The 20,582-nt window shown below is 38.3% G+C and overlaps 1 protein-coding gene across 2 annotated transcripts in view; it reads right to left on the reverse strand.

Annotated features, from left to right (window-relative positions):
- Window positions 1-20,582, reverse strand: part of STXBP5L (syntaxin binding protein 5L) — a 488,800-nt gene that overhangs the window by 186,793 nt on the left and 281,425 nt on the right. For both annotated transcript variants that reach the window (XM_015129967.3, XM_015129965.3), the window contains exon 11: window positions 1,094-1,248. In XM_015129967.3, the coding sequence (XP_014985453.2) occupies window positions 1,094-1,248 (155 nt within the window). The remainder of the gene's footprint in view (window positions 1-1,093; window positions 1,249-20,582) is intronic.

Here is a 20,582-nt window from a genome sequence, read left to right on the forward strand (position 1 = left end):
CTTAACCTTCCAGTAGTCATGTGGAGACCATATTACTATTCACTTTCTACAAATGATAAATAAAACTCATAAATGTAAAGTGACTTGCCCAAGGTCACCTAGCTAGTAAGTGGCAGAGCTAAATCATAACCTCACATATTTTGTCCTCAAGTCCAGTGCTCTTTCCCTTATATCTGCATATTCCCTCTTAAAAACATAGTAATGTATATACACATACTATGTTGTTGTAACATGATGTGTATTTCCTTTTTTATGTTTTCACTTTTCTCACTTTTTAGATTTATTTATTTATTTATTTATTTATTTATTTGAGATGGAATCTCATTATGTTGCCCAGGCTGGTCTCGAACTCTTGAACTCAAACGATCTGCCTGCCTTGCCCTCTCAAAGTGCTGGGATAACAGGCATGAACCACCGCACCTGGCCACATTATTAAAATATTTCATCATCATTAGATTTCATTATACAGATTGCATAACAACATAACTAGTTGTTGTGTTTACAAAAAGTCTTTATATTCAGGATAATAAAAATATATAAGCATTTCTCCTCCCAAAGGCCCTTCTGACTATTTTCAAAATTTTAAAAAGTCATTATCCACACATCCGCAATCCTAGAGGAATCAGAGGTGCTGCAGTTGCATCTGAAGCAAAGCCAGTTGTGAAACAGATGCAGCACCACCACAGTTACAGATTACTGATATCAGGTAAGTGCTTTAACTTTGATTGGCTTTGGGATGGAATTGATGGAGCTGGTCTGAGAGAGGCTATTAAGAGACCTCAGCTTCCCCAAGTGATTTCACCCTGGACCCTTATCAGACCCTCCCAGCTCAGCTTCCACCATCTAATCAAAGTTTAAAGCACTTACCTGATATTAGAACCTGAAATGCCAGGATTGCTGTACTACATCTGTGTTATTTCCAGTTTGTCAAGTAGGTACAATTGCAGAACCTGTTCCAGCACCTGTAGCTCACAGCATTATACCACAGTAGACATCCACTGCCAAAACTGAAAATATTTAACCTTAATTTTGTTAGAAACTTGTCATTTCAAAAATGATTTTCAACATTAATAGTTTCATTTTAGTTACTTACCATTTGGATAGGGCGTTTCACATAAAGTTAGAAATTCAACAATAGGATGATCCATTTCAAGTACTGTAATTGCTTTTCCATGCATGATGGTTAAACTTGGTCTTCTACAAGCTTTGTCATAGGACAGCCCACCAGAGAATATTATGAATGGTTCGCTACATAGGAAAAAAACATTAATGAGACTCAGAAGTCATTTAAAATGACACAAAGTCACAGGACTGAACCTATAAAGAACAGGTTTTGTTGTATACCATATAATATGACAGCAAAAAAACTTGCCTGGCTCAAAATTTCTCATTCAATAACCTACCATTCTACCATTTCCCATTTTCTAGATGTACATTCTCACTATTAAATTTACTAATGGATCAGTCTAAAGATGTTGGGGTAGGTTTGGGGAAAGGCAGTGAGCTTGGAGAGAGGTAGATGTGCTCACTGACTCTCAAAAGGACATCTTCACATACATTAGTTGGTTCTCAAACTCTAAATCACTATCATTGGAGTATTAGTCTATGTTAGAATATCAGATTAACTAGCTGGCCTGTGGGGCCTAAAATTTCTACAAGAGAAAAGAGACAAATTTTAATATAAAATGAAATGTGACAGTGGAAAGCTCAGAATGGCAGAGGGTAAAATAAGAATTCTAGATAATGGAGTTTCTGTGAAAAAAGAGTAAAGATAAAAAGATGGAGAAAGGTAATATGTAAGAGAAGAATAGCTAATCAAAGATAAATTGCCTTTTCTATTTTACTTGTGGGCAGTCTATATATCTATATATCCTCTATATATCTTGCTCAACTAACTTACACAAGGTTTTGGGTCTGTTGCTTTATAAGACACAATTAGATAGCAGAGTGGGGTTAAGATGCCTCTAAAACATTATAGCTATCTGAAAATTATGAAATCTTTTCACAGTTTTTCATTTTTCATTTCTCAAATCAATACTTACATATCTCTAGTGTAGGTGTACAAAAGAAAAAGTGTGTTAGCAGGAAGTATTTTCAAGAAGTCAGAAGTAAATACCAAATTGAAAATATTCTTTTCTAATTTTTTTAAAGAACTAGATGCTTTTATTGTATCGAATTATTTGAGAACATAATGCTCATCTACATAATTCACTTACATCCCATTTGCTAAGCTGAAGGATCTACTTGTTTCTAGAAATCGCTCTATGAGATTTCTTTTTCTCTTCTATTTTGTACTGTTTGAGGCACCAAACATTATCAGTGGGACATTTACTAATCTTATGCTGGCTATATAACCAAAAAGGGAGGCTTTTTAAGAAAGTTTCTAAACAAACCTACATATAAAATGCATGTACTATTTTCTGTTTATAATTCTATCTTAATATTCTCACATAAATATTTGAGTTGTAAGCAAAATAAACAAAAATACTCTAACTTATTTTACTTCAGTTGATTTGAGTACTAGTCTTGCACCAGTGATTTGATATGGTAAATCACAAACTACTAATGGTGCCATTAAAAAGCACATTTGTTATTTCTATAAAATGTATATTTATATTATTAATAAGATTTATCCAGATTTAAAAAGCATTTCTAATACAGTTATTTATGAAATAGTGGGGGGGGGGGTTACCTTTGTTTGTTGCTTTGTTTTGCAAATAAAAAGGCCATGACTTAAGAGAATGTAGTATCTTTTCATAAATATTAAGCTTAATTATCTACTATTAATGTTAATAAAGGCCATAAGTATCTATTTTTTTCCTGTGTATAAGTAGGTGAATTTACTCTCATTCCCTAATACTAATCCAAACATAGGATAAGTAGCAATTTACTTCCCCTGCTTTTTTGTATATACATTGGAAATATGTCCTCTCCAATATTGAAAGGAAGTAAAATTTCTTCTGCTCTAATTATGACTCTGCATCAGAATACTCTGGGTCTGAATTTAGTTGTTAATATTTATGCATTTCTCTATAAACTACTGAGTGATTACATAAAAAGTTACTTCCTCAAGAAAGTGCTCAGGGAACCACTCATGGTTAACTGTACTAAATATTTAATTATCATATTAAATCCTCATAAGCAATGTCCTCACTTTATTAATGAGGTTAAATAACAGCTAAGAAGAAACAACCAAAAGAAAATTGAGATCTACCAGACTTCAAAGCCTGTGATTCTAAACACTCCTATATATTGCCTCTAGTAATAAATAGCTACCATTTACTGAGTGCTTACCATGTGGCATATATTGTGCTATGTGTACATATAAAGTAAATTTTGTGTAATCCTCACAACAACCTTGACAAAGAAAGTACTATTAGTCCCATTTTATACATGAAGAATCTGGGATTAATGCAGATTAAACTTGTCCAGGATCAAGAAGCTAGTGAGTACCAGGACAAAGATTCAAACCCAGACTCAAAAGCCCACATTTTTCATTTTTCATTTAATGTTTCTCAAACTGTGGAATACAACGTGGTAGTTGTTCAGCAGAAAAAAATTAAATTTGATAATTTGATAAGCACTTGCAAAACCATATCTTCTTTTAGGAATTTTGCATTTCATAGCATATGTTAAAAATTATGAGAAATCATATGGCAAGCAATCCAATTTACTTTTATAGAATTCAGAATTTCTCACATTTATTAGATTTCAGGTCCCTTTTATTCCATGAATATCATTAGTAATTAAAGGAACACAGTTGTTTGATAATGTTGTATCACACTACATGTTGTAGCACACTAAACTGTGTCAGGTGTTATTTAATACAAAGATTCTATTAAGGGATACCTATCAGATGGACTCTTATAAAAGAAATATATGACCATATACTTGAAATGTCCTCATACTTAAAGAAAGCATTAATAAAAAATAACAATTACGGATACATAACGTGTATGAATCTCAAAGGCATTCTGCTGAGTGAAAGAAGCTAGGCTTAAAAAGTTACGTAATATATAACCGCATATATATAACAGTCTCCAAAATGCAAAACTATAGTGATGCAGAACAGATCAGTGGTTGCCAAGGGTTAGGAGTTGGGGAGAGGAGTGACTATAAAGGAACAGAATGGGAGAGTTGTGGGAAATGATGGAAATATTCTTTATTCTTATTGTGGTGATAGTTTTAGAAATCTATACATGTGTTTAGAAACATGAAACTGTATGCCAAAAGAAAAATAGTTAATTCTACTGTAGGTATAATCTGTAAAATACATAAAGAAAACAGCATTAAAAGTTTGCTCCAATGAAGGCAACAAGATTAAACAAGTTATGTAACATAATATAATAAATATTAAATGCTAACATATATTGAGTATTTATTATATTCTAGGCATCGTATGCAGAATTTTACATGCATTATTTTATTTAATCCTTATCACATCCAAATGAGATAACTACTATTATTATCTCCATTTAACAGATGGGTATATTGAGGCTTGGAGAACTTAATTATACATAAAGTTCCTGCCATAATAGGAACAGATTAAAAGACTAGCAGAAAATAATTTTTTTTTAAATTATACTTTAAGTTCTAGGTTACATGTGCACAACGTACAGGTTTGTTACATATGTATACATGTACCATGTTGGTGTGCTGCATCCATTAACTCGTCATTTACATTAGGTATATCTCCTAATGTTATCCCCCTCCCTCCTCCCTCGTCCCCACAATAGGCCCTGGTGTGTGATGTTTCCCTTCCTGTGTCCAAGTGATCTCATTGTTCAATTCCCATCTATGAGTGAGAACATGTGGTATTTGGTTTTATGTTCTTGTGATAGTTTGCTGAGAATGATGGTTTCCAGCTGCATTCATGTCCCTACAAAGGACATGAACTCATCCTTTTTTATGTCTGTATAGTATTCCATGGTGTATAGGTGCCACATTTTCTTAATCCAGTCTGTAACTGATGGACATTTGGGTTGATTCCAAGTCTTTGCTATTGTGAATAGTGCCACAATAAACATACGTGTGCATGTGTCTTTATAGCAGCATGACTTATAATCCTTTGGGTATATCCCCAGAAATGGGATGGCTGGGTCAAATGGTATTTCTGGTTCTAGATCCTTGAGGAATCGCCACACTGTTTTCCACGATGGTTGAACTAGTTTACACTCCCACCAACAGTGTAAAAGTGTTCCTATTTCTCCACATCCTCTCCAGCACCTGTTGTTTCCTGAAGCATTCCCTTTGAAAACTGGCACAAGACAGGGATGCCCTCTCTCACCACTCCTATTCAACATAATGTTGGAAGTTCTTGTTAGGGCAATCAGGGAAGAGAAAGAAATAAAAGATATTCAGTTAGGAAAAGAAGAAGTCAAATTGTCCCTGTTTCCAGATGACATAATTGTATATTTAGAAAATCCCATCACCTTAGCCCCAAATCTCCTTAAGCTGATAAGAAACTTCAGCAAAGTCTCAGGATACAAAATCAATGTGCAAAAATCACAAGCATTCTTATACACCAGTAACACACAAACAGAGAGCCAAATCACGAATGAACTTCCATTCACAATTGCTTCAAAGAGAATCAAATACCTAGGAATCCAACTTACAAGGGATGTAAAGGACCTCTTCAAGGAGAACTACAAACCACTGCTCAGTGAAATAAAAGAGGACACAAACAAATAGAAGAACATGCCATGCTCATGGATAGGAAGAATCATTATCGTGAAAATGGCCATACTGCCCAAGGTAACTTATACATTCAATGTCATCCCCATTAAGCTACCAATGACTTTCTTCACAGAATTGGAAAAAACTGCTTTAAAGTTCATATGGAACCAAAAAAGACCCCACATTGCCAAGACCATCCTAAGCCAAAAGAACAAAGCTGGAGGCATCACGCTACCTGATTTCAAACTATACTACAAGGCTACAGGAACCAAAACAGCATGGTACTGGTACCAAAACAGAGATATAGACCAATGGAACAGAACAGAGTCCTCAGAAATAATACCACACATCTACAGCCATCTGATCTTTGACAAACCTGAGAGAAACAAGAAATGGGGAAAGGATTCCCTATTTAATAAATGGTGCTGGGAAAATTGGTTAGCCATAAGTAGAAAGCTGAAACTGGATCCTTTCATTACTCCTTACACGAAAATTAATTCAAGATGGATTGATAAGAGACTTAAATGTTAGACCTAAAACCATAAAATCCCTAGAAGAAAACCTAGGTAATACCATTCAGGACATAGGCATGGGCAAGGACTTCATGTCTAAAACACCAAAAGCAATGGCAACAAAAGCCAAAATTGACAAATGGGATCTAATTAAACTAAAGAGCTTTTGCACAGCAAAAGAAACTACCATCAGAATGAACAGGCAACCTACAGAATGGGAGAAAATTTTTGCAATCTACTCATCAGACAAAGGGCTAATATTGAGAACCTATAAAGAACTCAATCAAATTTACAAGAAAAAAACAAACAACCCCATCAAAAAGTGGGCAAAGGATATGAACAGACACTTCTCAAAAGAAGACATTCATACAGCCAACAGACACATGAAAAAATGCTCATCATCAATCACCATCAGAGAAAATAATTTTCTTTAGCTTAAGAGAACCTAATAATTGTAATGGTAGTCAGTATATACATCAATATTCCTGATGATGGCCGAATAGGAACAGCTCCAGTCTCCAGCTCCCAGCACGAGCAACACAGAAGACCGGTGATTTCTGCATTTTCAACTGAGGTACTGGGTTCATCTCACTAGGGAGTAGCAAGCAATCGGTGCTGGTCAGCTGCTGCAGCCCGACCAGTGAGAGCTGAGGCAGGGCGATGCATCGCCTCACCTGGGAAATGCAAGGGGGAAGGGAATCCCTTTTCCTAGCCAGGGGAACTGAGACACACAACACCTGGAAAATCAGGTAACTCCCACCCCAATACTGCACTTTAAGCAAACGGGCACACCAGGAGATTATGTCCCACACTTGGCCGGGAGGGTCCCACGCCCACGGAGCCTTCCTCATTGCTAGCACAGCAGTCTGCGATCTACCGGCAAGGCAGCAGGGAGGCTGGGGGAGGGGCGCCCGCCATTGCTGAGGCTTAAGTAGGCAAACAAAGCTCTGGGAAGATCGATCTGGGTGGAGCTCACAGCAGCTCAAGGACGCCTGCCAGTCTCTGTAGACTCCACCACTGGGGACAGGCCACAGCTAAACAACAACAACAACAACAACAACAACAACAAAAAGCAGCAGAAACCTCTGCAGACACAAATGACTCTGTCTGACAGCTTTGAAGAGAGCAGTGGATCTCCCAACACGGAGGTTGAGATCTGAAAACGGACAGACTGCCTGCTCAAGGGGGTCCCTGACCCCTGAGTAGCCTAATTGGGAGACATCCTCCACTAGGGGCAGACCGACAACCCACACCTCACACGGTGGAGTACACCCCTGAGAGGAAGCTTCCAAAGCAAGAATCAGACAGGTACACTCGCTGTTCAGCAGTATTCTATCTTCTGCAGCCTCTGCTGCTGACACCCAGACAAGCAGAGTCTGGAGTGGACCTCAGGCAATCTCCAACAGACCTACAGCTGAGGGTCCTAACTGTTAGAAGGAAAACTAACAAACAGGAAGGACACCCACACCAAAACCCCATCAGTACATCACCATCATCAAAGACCAGAGGCAGATAAAACCACAAAGATGGGGAAAAAGCAGGGCAGAAAAGCTGGAAATTCAAAAAATAAGAGCACATCTCCCCCTCCAAAGGAACGCAGCTCATCGCCAGCAACAGATCAAAGCTGGATGGAGAATGACTTTGACGAGATGAGAGAAGAAGGCTTCAGTCCATCAAACTTCTCAGAGCTAAAGGAGGAATTAGGTACCTAGTGCAAAGAAACTAAAAATCTTGAAAAAAGAGTGGAAGAATTGATAACCAGAATAATTAATGCAGAGAAGGCCATAAACGAATAGACAGAGATGAAAACAATGACACGAGAAATACGTGACAAATGCACAAGCTTCAGTAACCGACTCGATCAACTGGAAGAAAGAGTATCTGCGATTGAGGATCAAATGAATGAAATGAAGCGACAAGAGAAATCTAAAAAAAAAAGAAGAAAAAGAAAAGAACAAAACCTGCAAGAAGTATGGGATTATGTAAAAAGACCAAATCTACGTCTGATTGGGGTGCCTGAAAGTGAGGGGGAAAATGGAACCAAGTTGGAAAACACTCTTCAGGATATCATCCAGGAGAACTTCCTCAACCTAGTAGGGCAGGCCAACATTCAAATTCAGGAAATACAGAGAACGCCACAAAGATACTCCTTGACAAGAGCAACTCCAAGACACATAATTGCCAGATTCACCAAAGTTGAAATGAAGGAAAAAACCTTAGGGGAGGCAGAGAGAAAGGTCGGGTTAGCCACAAAGGGAAGCCCATCAGACTAACAGCAGATCTCTCGGCAGAAACTCTCCAAGCCAGAAGAGAGTGGGGGCCAATATTCAACATTCTTAAAGAAAAGAATTTTAAACCCAGAATTTCATATCCAGCCAAACTAAGTTTCATAAGTGAAGGAGAAATAAAATCCTTTACAGATAAGCAAATGCTTAGAGATTTTGTCACCACCAGGCCTGCCTTACAAGAGATCCTGAAGGAAGCACTAAACATGGAAAGGAACAACTGGTACCAGCCATTGCAAAAACATGCCAAAATGTAAAGACCATCGAGGCTAGGAAGAAACTGCATCAACTAACGAGCAAAATAACCAGTTAATATCATAATGGCAGGATCAAGTTCACACATAACAATATTAACCTTCAATGTAAATGGACTAAATGCTCCAATTAAAAGACACAGACTGGCAAACTGGATAAAGAGTCAAGACCCATCAGTATGCTGTATTCAGGAGACCCATCTCACATGCAGAGACATACACAGGCTCAAAATAAAGGGATGGAGGAAGATCATCCAAGCAAATAGAGAACAAAAAAAAGCAGGGGTTGCAATACTAGTCTCTGATAAAACAGACTTTAAACCATCGAAGATCAAAAGAGACAAAGAAGGCCATTACATAATGGTAAAGGGATCAATTCAACAGGAAGAGCTAATTGTCCTAAATATATATGCACCCAATACAGGAGCACCCAGACTCATGAAGCAAGTCCTTAGAGACTTACAAAGAGACTTAGACTCCCATACAATAATAATGGGAGACTTCAACACCCCACTGTCAACATTAGAAAGATCAACGAGACAGAAAATTAACAAGGATATCCAGGAATTGAACTCATCTCTGCAGCAAGCAGACCTAATAGACATCTATAGAACTCTCCACCCCAAATCAACAGAATATACATTCTTCTCAGCACCACATCGTACTTACTCCAAAATCGACCACGTAATTGGAAGTAAAGCACTCCTCAGCAAATGTACAAGAACAGAAATTATAACAAACTGTCTCTCAGACCACAGTGCAATCAAACTAGAACTCAGGACTAAGAAACTCAATCAAAACCGCTCAACTACACGGAAACTGAATAACCTGCTCCTGAATGAACACTGGGTACTTAATGAAATGAAGGCAGAAATAAAGATGTTCTTTGAAACCATTGAGAACAAAGATACAACATACCAGAATAACTGGGACACATTTAAAGCAGTGTGTAGAAGGAAATTTATAGCACTAAATGCCCACAAGAGAAAGCTGGAAAGATCTAAAATTGACATTCTAACATCACAATTAAAAGAACTAGAGAAGCAAGAGCAAACAATTTCAAAAGCTAGCAGAAGGCAAGAAATAACTAAGATCAGAGCAGAACTGAAGGAGATAGAGACACAAAAAACCCTCCAAAAAATCAATGAATCCAGGAGTTGGTTTTTTGAAAAGATCAACAAAATTGATAGACTGCTAGCAAGACTAATAAAGAAGAAAAGAGAGAAGAATCAAATAGACACAATAAAAAATGATAAAGGGGATATCACCACCGACCCCACAGAAATACAAACTACCATCAGAGAATACTATAAACACCTCTATGCAAATAAACTAGAAAATCTTGAAGAAATGGATAATTTCCTGGACACTTACACTCTCCCAAGACTAAACCAGGAAGAAGCTGAATCCCTGAATAGACCAATAGCAGGCTTTGAAATTGAGGCAGTAATTAGTAGCCTACCCACCAAAAAAAGTCCAGGACCAGATGGATTCACAGCTGAATTCTACCAGAGGTACAAGGAGGAGCTGGTACCATTCCTTCTGAAACTATTCCAATCAATAGAAAAAGAGGGAATCCTCCCCAACTCATTTTATGAGGCAAACATCATCCTGATACCAAAGTCTGGCCGAGACAAAACAAAAAAAGAGAATTTTAGACCAATATCCCTGATGAACATCGATGCAAAAATCCTCAATAAAGTACTGGCAAACCGGATCCAGCAGCACATCAAAAAGCTTATCCACCATGATCAAGTGGGCTTCATCCCTGGGATGCAAGGCTGGTTCAACATACACAAATCAATAAACGTAATCCAGCATATAAACAGAACCAAAGACAAAAACCACATGATTATCACAATAGATGCAGAAAAGGCCTTTGACAAAATTCAACAGCCCTTCATGCTAAAAACGCTCAATAAATTTGGTATTGATGGAACATATCTCAAAATAATAAGAGCTATTTATGATAAACCCACAGCCAATATCATACTGAATGGGCAAAAACTGGAAAAATTCCCTTTGAAAACTGGCACAAGACAGGGATGCCTTCTCTCACCACTCCTATTCAACATAGTATTGGAAGTTCTGGCTAGGGCAATCAGGCAAAAGAAAGAAATAAAAGGTATTCAGTTACAAAAAGAAGAAGTCAAATTGTCCCTGTTTGCAGATAACATGATTGTATATTTAGAAAACCCCACTGTCTCAGCCCAAAATCTCCTTAAGCTGATAAGCAACTTCAGCAAAGTCTCAGGATACAAAATCAATGTGCAAAAATCACAAGCATTCTTATACACCAGTAACAGACAAACAGAGAGCCAAATCAGGAATGAACTTCCATTCACAATTGCTTCAAAGAGAATCAAATACCTAGGAATCCAACTTACAAGGGATGTAAAGGACCTCTTCAAGGAGAACTACAAACCACTGCTCAGTGAAATCAAAGAGGACACAAACAAATGGAAGAACATACCATGCTCATGGATAGGAAGAATCAATATCGTGAAAATGGCCATACTGTCCAAGGTAATTTAGAGATTCAATGCCATCCCCATCAGGCTACCAATGAATTTCTTCACAGAATTGGAAAAAACTGCTTTAAAGTTCATATGGAACCAAAAAAGAGCCCGCATCCTAAGTCAACAGAACAAAGCTGGAGGCATCACCCTACCTGACTTCAAACTATACTACAAGGCTACAGTAACCAAAACAGCATGGTACTGGTACCAAAATAGAGATATAGATCAATGGAACAGAACAGAGTCCTCAGAAATAATTCCACACATCTACAGCCATCTGATCTTTGACAAACCTGACAAAAACAAGAAATGGGGAAAGGATTCCCTATTTAATAAATGGTGCTGGGAAAATTGGTTAGCCATAAGTAGAAAGCTGAAACTGGATCCTTTCTTTACTCCTTATACGAAAATTAATTCAAGATGGATTAGAGACTTAAATGTTAGACCTAAAACCATAAAATCCCTAGAAGAAAACCTAGGTAATACCATTCAGGACATAGGCATGGGCAAGGACTTCATGTCTAAAACACCAAAAGCAATGGCAACAAAAGCCAAAATTGACAAATGGGATCTAATTAAACTAAAGAGCTTCTGCACAGCAAAAGAGACTACCATCAGAATGAACAGGCAACCTACAGAATGGGAGAAAATTTTTGCAATCTACTCATCAGACAAAGGGCTAATATCGAGAACCTACAAAGAACTCAAACAAATTTACAAGAAAAAAACAAACAACCCCATCAAAAAGTGGGCAAAGGATATGAACAGACATTTCTCAAAAGAAGACATTCATACAGCCAACAGACACATGAAAAAATGCTCATCATCACTGGCCATCAGAGAAATGCAAATCAAAACCACAATGAGATACCATCTCACACCAGTTAGAATGGCGATCATTAAAAAGTCAGGAAACAACAGGTGCTGGAGAGGATGTGGAGAAATAGGAACACTTTTACACTGTTGGTGGGATTGTAAACTAGTTCAACCATTATGGAAAACAGTATGGCAATTCCTCAAGGATCTAGAACTAGAAGTACCATATGACCCAGCCATCCCATTACTGGGTATATACCCAAAGGATTATAAATCATGCTGCTATAAAAGACACATGCACACGTATGTTTATTGTGGCACTATTCACAATAGTAAAGACTTGGAATCAACCCAAATGTCCATCAGTGACAGACTGGATTAAGAAAATGTGGCACATATACACCATGGAATACTATGCAGCCATAAAAAAGGATGAGTTTGTGTCCTTTTTAGGGACATGGATGCAGCTGGAAACCATCATTCTCAGCAAACTATCGCAAGAACAGAAAACCAAACACCGCATGTTCTCACTCATAGGTGGAAACTGAACAATGAGATCACTTGGACTCGGGAAGGGGAACATCACACACCAGGGCCTATCACGGGGAGGGGGGAGGGAGGGGAGGGATTGCATTGGGAGTTATACCTGATGTAAATGACGAGTTGATGGGTGCTGAGGAGTTGATGGGTGCAGCACACCAACATGGCACAAGTATACATATGTAACAAACCTGCATGTTATGCACATGTACCCTAGAACTTAAAGTATAATAATAATAATAATAATAATAATAAATACATCAATATTCCTATCTTGAAGAGGATACAATTATTAATCCTAGAGGCCATCTCAGTTGGAGTGTCAGTAAGTAAATTGATGACTGGGGATAAATGATTCCCATATACATAGCTGTTTATCCCTGGAAATGTAAACCAAGTCTGCAATTGGCTGGTCTGACAAAACTAAGAAGAAAACACATCCCTTACATGTGCTACCTATGCAGTCCAGTAAGAGACCCTATGGCTGCAGGTCATATGGTAGAGCTCTTCCTAAGGTTCCTGTTTCTATGACAGTCATCCTGATTTTAACTGTATAGTTTCTGCTGTATAATAGGTGGAGCAGGGATATAGCTATATAATTCTACTTCCTAACTGTGGCCCATTTTGCTGTGGCAATAAATTTTAGTATTCTTAACTTCACTGCCCCTCTGTTTTTTAATCTCCTTGTGTGCTAAGCTCCAGAGGTAATAAAGTAGTAATCACAAAAAATAGAAGCAATGTACTAATGTACACAAGTAGGTGGGATGACAGTAATTATGATCAATAATATGATTATTTCACATTACAATTATGAAGAATTAATTTACACATAGTTGTATTATTGACTAGCAAAAAAATTAGAACACTTGAAAAATTTTAACAATATGAAATAATGATGACAACAATAATAGTAACATATCTATTAAGAAACCCACTATGTATCTTCATCAAACTGAAGACATTACAGGCTGTATCCATTATTTCATTTAATTCTCATGAATATCATAGTGAGATAGGTATTATTGATAAGGAAACTAAACTTTTTTTAAAAAATTTATTTATTATTATTATACTTTAAGTTGTAGGGTACATGTGCATAACGTGCAGGTTTGTTACATATGTATACTTGTGCCATGTTGGTGTGCTGCACCCATCAACTCGTCATTTACATCAGGTATAACTCCCAATGCAATCCCTCCCCCCTTCCCCCTCCCCATGATAGGCCCCTGTGTGTGATGTTCCCCTTCCTGAGTCCAAGTGATCTCATTGTTCAGTTCCCACCTATGAGTGAGAACATGCAGTGTTTGGTTTTCTGTTCTTGTGATAGTTTGCTAAGAATGATGGTTTCCAGCTGCATCCATGTCCCTACAAAGGACACAAACTCATCCTTTTTGATGGCTGCATAGTATTCCATGGTGTATATGTGCCACATTTTCTTAATCCAATCTGTCGCTGATGGACATTTGGGTTGATTCCAAGTCTTTGCTATTGTGAATAGTGCTGCAATAAACATACGTGTGCATGTGTCTTTATAGCAGCATAATTTATAATCCTTTGGGTATATATCCAGTAATGGGATGGCTGGGTCATATGGTACTTCAAGTTCTAGATCCTTGAGGAATCGCCATACTGTTTTCCATAATGGTTGAACTAGTTTACAATCCCACCAACAGTGTAAAAGTGTTCGTATTTCTCCACATCCTCTCCAGCACCTGTTGTTTCCTGACTTTTTAATGATCGCCATTCTAACTGGTTTGAGATGGTATCTCATTGTGGTTTTGATTTGCATTTCTCTGATGGCCAGTGATGATGAGCATTTTTTCATGTGTCTGTTGGCTGTATGAATGTCTTCTTTTGAGAAATGTCTGTTCATATCCTTTGCCCACTTTTTGATGGGGTTGTTTGTTTTTTTCTTGTAAATTTGTTTGAGTTCTTTGTAGGTTCTGGATATTACCCCTTGTCAGATGAGTAGATTGCAAAAATTTTCTCCCATTCTGTAGGTTGCCTGTTCATTCTGATGGTAGTTTCTTTTGCTGTGCAGAAGCTCTTTAGTTTAATGAGATCCCATTTGTCAATTTTGGCTTTTGCTGCCGTTGCTTTTGGTGTTTTAGACATGAAGTCTTTGCCCATGCCTATGTCCTGAATGGTACTACCTAGGTTTTCCTCTAGGATTTTTATGGTATTAGGTCTAACATTTAAGTCTCTAATCCATCTTGAATTAGTTTTCGTATAAGGAGTAGGAAAGGATCCAGTTTCAGCTTTCTACTTATGGCTAGCCAATTTTCCCAGCACCATTTATTAAATAGGGAATCCTTTCCCCATTTCTTGTTTCTCTCAGGTTTGTCAAAGATCAGATGGCTGTAGATGTGTGGTATTATTTCTGAGGACTCTGTTCTGTTCCATTGGTCTATATCTCTGTTTTGGTACCAGTACCATGCTGTTTTGGTTACTGTAGCCTTGTAGTATAGTTTGAAGTCAGGTAGGGTGATGCCTCCAGCTTTGTTCTTTTGACTTAGGATTGTCTTGGAGATGCGGGCTCTTTTTTGGTTCCATATGAACTTTAAAGCAGTATTTTCCAATTCTGTGAAGAAACTCATTGGTAGCTTGATGGGGATGGCATTGAATCTCTAAATTACCTTGGGCAGTATGGCCATTTTCACGATATTGATTCTTCCTATCCATGAGCATGGTATGTTCTTCCATTTGTTTGTGTCCTCTTTTATTTCACTGAGCAGTGGTTTGTAGTTCTCCTTGAAGAGGTCCTTTACATCCCTTGTAAGTTGGATTCCTAGGTATTTGATTCTCTTTGAAGCAATTGTGAATGGAAGTTCATTCCTGATTTGGCTCTCTGTTTGTCTGTTACTGGTGTATAAGAATGCTTGTGATTTTTGCACATTAATTTTGTATCCTGAGACTTTGCTGAAGTTGCTTATCAGCTTAAGGAGATTTTGGGCTGAGACAATGGGGTTTTCTAAATATACAATCATGTCATCTGCAAACAGGGACAGTTTGACTTCTTCTTTTCCTAACTGAATACCCTTGATTTCTTTCTCTTGCCTGATTGCCCTAGCCAGAACTTCCAACACTATGTTGAATAGGAGTGGTGAGAGAGGGCATCCCTGTCTTGTGCCAGTTTTCAAAGGGAATTTTTCCAGTTTTTGCCCATTCAGTATGATATTGGCTGTGGGTTTGTCATAAATAGCTCTTATGATTTTGAGGTACGTTCCATCAATACTGAATTTATTGAGTGTTTTTAGCATGAAGGGCTGTTGAATTTTGTCAAAAGCCTTTTCTGCATCTATTGAGATAATCATGTGCTTCTTGTCTTTGGTTCTGTTTATATGCTGGATTATGTTTATTGATTTGCGAATGTTGAACCAGCCTTGCATCCCGGGGATGAAGCCCACTTGATCATGGTGGATAAGCTTTTTGATGTGCTGCTGAATCTGGTTTGCCAGTATTTTATTGAGGATTTTTGCATCGATGTTCATCAGGGATATTGGTCTAAAATTCTCTTTTTTTGTTGTGTCTCTGCCAGGCTTTGGTATCAGGATGATGTTGGCCTCATAAAATGAGTTGGGGAGGATTCCCTCTTTTTCTATTGATTGGAATAGTTTCAGAAGGAATGGTACCAACTCCTCCTTGTACCTCTGGTAGAATTCAGCTGTGAATCCATCTCGTCCTGGGTTTTTTTTGGTTGGTAGGCTATTAATTATTGCCTCGATTTCAGAGCCTGCTATTGGTCTATTCAGGGATTCAACTTCTTCTTGGTTTAGTCTTGGAAGAGTGTAAGTGTCCAGGAAATTATCCATTTCTTCTAGATTTTCCAGTTTATTTTTGTAGAGGTGTTTATAGTATTCTCTGATGGTAGTTTGTATTTCTGTGGGGTCGGTGGTGATATCCCCTGTATCATTTTTAATTGCGTCGATTTGATTCTTCTCTGTTTTCTTCTTTATTAGTCTTGCTAGTGGTCTGTCAATTTTGGTGATCTTTTCAAAAAACCAACTCCTGGATTCATTGATTTTTTGGAGAGTTTTTTGTGTCTCTATCTCCTTCAGTTCTGCTCTGATCTTAGTTATTTCTTGCCTTCTGCTAGCTTTCGAATGTGTTTGCTCTTGCTTCTCTAGTTCTTTTAATTGCCATGTTAGAGTGTCAATTTTAGATCCTTCCTGCTTTCTCTTGTGGGCATTTAGTGCTATAAATTTCCCTCTACACACTGCTTTAAACGTGTCCCAGAGATTCTGGTATGTTGTATCTTTGTTCTCATTGGTTTCAAAGAACATCTTTATTTCTGCCTTCATTTTCGTTATGTACCCAGTAGTCATTCAGGAGCAGGTTGTTCAGTTTCCATGTAGTTGAGCGGTTTTGATTGAGTTTCTGAGTTCTAGTTTGATTGCACTGTGGTCTGAGAGACAGTTTGTTATAATTTCTGTTCTTGTACATTTGCTGAGGAGTGCTTTACTTCCAATTACGTGGTCGATTTTGGAGTAAGTACGATGTGGTGCTGAGAAGAAGGTATATTCTGTTGATTTGGGGTGGAGAGTTCTATAGATGTCTATTAGGTCTGCTTGCTGCAGAGATGAGTTCAATTCCTGGATATCCTTGTTAACTTTCTGTCTCGTTGATCTTTCTAATGTTGACAGTGGAGTGTTGAAGTCTCCTATTATTATTGTATGGGAGTCTAAGTCTCTTTGTAAGTCTCTAAGGACTTGCTTTATGAATCTGGGTGCTCCTGTATTGGGTGCATATATATTTAGGATAGTTAGCTCTTCCTGTTGAATTGATCCCTTTACCATTATTTAATGGCCTTCTTTGTCTCTTTTGATCTTTGATGGTTTAAAGTCTGTTTTATCAGAGACTAGTATTGCAACCCCCGCTTTTTTTGTTCTCCATTTGCTTGGTAAATCTTCCTCCATCCCTTTATTTTGAGCCTATGTATGTCTCTGCGTGTGAGATGGGTCTCCTGAATACAGCAGACTGATGGGTCTTGACTCTATCCAGTTTGCCAGTCTGTGTCTTTTAATTGGAGCATTTAGTCCATTTACATTTAAGGTTAAGATTGTTATGTGTGAACTTGATCCCGCCATTATGATGTTAACTGGTTATTTTGCTCGTTAGTTGATGCAGTTTGTTCCTAGCCTCGATGGTCTTTACATTTTGGCATGTTTTTGCAATGGCTGGTACCGGTTGTTCCTTTCCATGTTTAGTGCTTCCTTCAGGGTCTCTTGTAAGGCAGGCCTGGTGGTGACAAAATCTCTAAGCATTTGCTTATCTGTAAAGGATTTTATTTCTCCTTCACTTATGAAACTTAGTTTGGCTGGATATGAAATTCTGGGTTTAAAATTCTTTTCTTTAAGAATGTTGAATATTGGCCCCCACTCTCTTCTGGCTTGGAGAGTTTCTGCCGAGAGATCTGCTGTTAGTCTGATGGGCTTCCCTTTGTGGGTAACCCGACCTTTCTCTCTGGCTGCCCTTAAGATTTTTTTCCTTCATTTCAACTTTGGTGAATCTGGCAGTTATGTGTCTTGGAGTTGCTCTTCTCGAGGAGTATCTTTGTGGCGTTCTCTGTATTTCCTGGATTTGAATGTTGGCCTGCCCTACTAGGTTGGGGAAGTTCTCCTGGATGATATCCTGCAGAGTGTTTTCCAACTTGGTTCCATTTTCCCCCTCACTTTCAGGCACCCCAATCAGACGTAGATTTGGTCTTTTTCATAATCCCATACTTCTTGCAGGCTTTGTTCATTTCTTTTTCTTCTTTTTTCTTTTGGTTTCTCTTCTCGCTTCATTTCATTCATTTGATCCTCAATCGCAGATACTCTTTCTTCCAGTTGATCGAGTCGGTTACTGAAGCTTGTGCATTTGTCACGTATTTCTCGTGTCATGGTTTTCATCTCTTTCATTTCGTTTAGGACCTTCTCTGCATTAATTACTCTAGCCATCAATTCTTCCACTTTTTTTTCAAGATTTTTAGTTTCTTTGCACTGGGTACGTAATTCCTCCTTTAGCTCTGAGAAATTTGATGGACTGAAGCCTTCTTCTCTCATCTCGTCAAAGTCATTCTCCGTCCAGCTTTGGTCCATTGCTGGCGATGAGCTGCGCTCCTTTGCCGGGGGAGATGCGCTCTTATTTTTGGAATTTCCAGCTTTTCTGCCCTGCTTTTTCCCCATCTTTGTGGTTTTATCTGCCTCTGGTCTTTGATGATGGTGATGTACTGATGGGGTTTTGGTGTGGGTGTCCTTCCTGTTTGATAGTTTTCCTTCTAACAGTCAGGACCCTCAGCTGTAGGTCTGTTGGAGATTGCTTGAGGTCCACCCCAGACCCTGTTTGCCTGGGTATCAGCAGCAGAGGCTGCAGAAGATAGAATATTTCTGAACTGCGAGTGTACCTGTCTGATTCTTGCTTTGGAAGCTTCCTCTCAGGGGTGTACTCCACCCTGTGAGGTGTGGGGTGTCAGACTGCCCCTAGTGGGGGATGTCTCCCAGTTAGGCTACTCAGGGGTCAGGGACCCACTTGAGCAGGGAGTCTGTCCCTTCTCAGATCTCAACCTCCATGTTGGGAGATCCACTGCTCTCTTCAAAGCTGTCAGACAGAGTCGTTTGAGTCTGCAGAGGTTTTGGCTGCGTTTGTTATTGCCCTGTCCCCAGAGGTGGAGTCTACAGAGACAGGCAGGTTTCCTTGAGCTGCTGTGAGCTCCACCCAGTTCGAGCTTCCCAGCAGCTTTGTTTACCTACTTAAGCCTCAGCAATGGCGGGCGCCCCTCCCCCAGCCTCGCTGCTGCCTTGCCGGTAGATCACAGACTGCTGTGCTAGCAATGAGGGAGGCTCCGTGGGTGTGGGACCCTCCCGGCCAGGTGTGGGATATGATCTCCTGGTGTGCCTGTTTGCTTAAAGCACAGTATTGTGGTGGGAGTTACCCGATTTTCCAGGTGTTGTGTGTCTCAGTTCCCCTGGCTAGGAAAAGGGATTCCCTTCCCCCTTGCGCTTCCCAGGTGAGGCAATGCCTCGCCCTGCTTCAGCTCTCGCTGGTGGGGCTGCAGCAGCTGACCAGCACCGATCGTCCGGCACTCCCCAGTGAGATGAACCCAGTACCTCAGTTGAAAATGCAGAAATCACCGGTCTTCTGTGTTGCTCGCGCTGGGAGTTGGAGACTGGAGCTGTTCCTATTCGGCCATCTTGCTCCGCTACCAAGGAAACTAAACTTTAAAAGAATTAAACTTTTCAAGGTCACACAACTGTCTTACTTCATTGCCAATGATTTTAATTATTTTACACTGCCTTAACTTGAGTTTTTTATTTCTAAAAATATGTTCTCTTCACTTTTGTCTCTTCCTCCCTTTGCTTGGCAACATCTGTCAATCCTTAAAGTCCCATCTCAGGCATCTCATTGCGAAAGAATTTTCCTGATTTCTCTCTTCATGGTTCTCTTTCCTACTCCCCTCAAGGCTGGGTTAGGTGTTCTTTTTCTGTGCTCTCATAGCATATCTCTACAAAAGTAACTTCTATGTTGTATAGAAACCACTAGTTTATGTCCTTGCCTCTACTGCCAGAACATAACAAATTCAAAAGCAAGCAGTAATCTTATTTCAGAACATCAAACAAATTGTATAGTACATGGTATATAGTAATAACAACTAAATTATACTATATATAGTACTATGTATTATATAGCATATCATATAATATACTATGTAGTATACTCTGTAGTATAGAATATACTATATTGTATAATTTATACTATATATAATATAAATACATATTATATTATTATAACATATTATTATAACATATTATAACATATTATATAACATATTATTATAACATATTATATATTATAACATAATATATAACATATTATATTATATATAGTATAAATATATAGTATATTATATATAAATATATTAAATATTTTAAATTTATATTTATATTTATATAAATAATTTAAATTATATAAATATATTAAATAAAAATATATATTATACTA

The sequence above is a fragment of the Macaca mulatta genome, chromosome 2 (assembly GCF_049350105.2).
Source record: "Macaca mulatta isolate MMU2019108-1 chromosome 2, T2T-MMU8v2.0, whole genome shotgun sequence".
NCBI classification, from domain to species: domain Eukaryota; kingdom Metazoa; phylum Chordata; class Mammalia; order Primates; family Cercopithecidae; genus Macaca; species Macaca mulatta.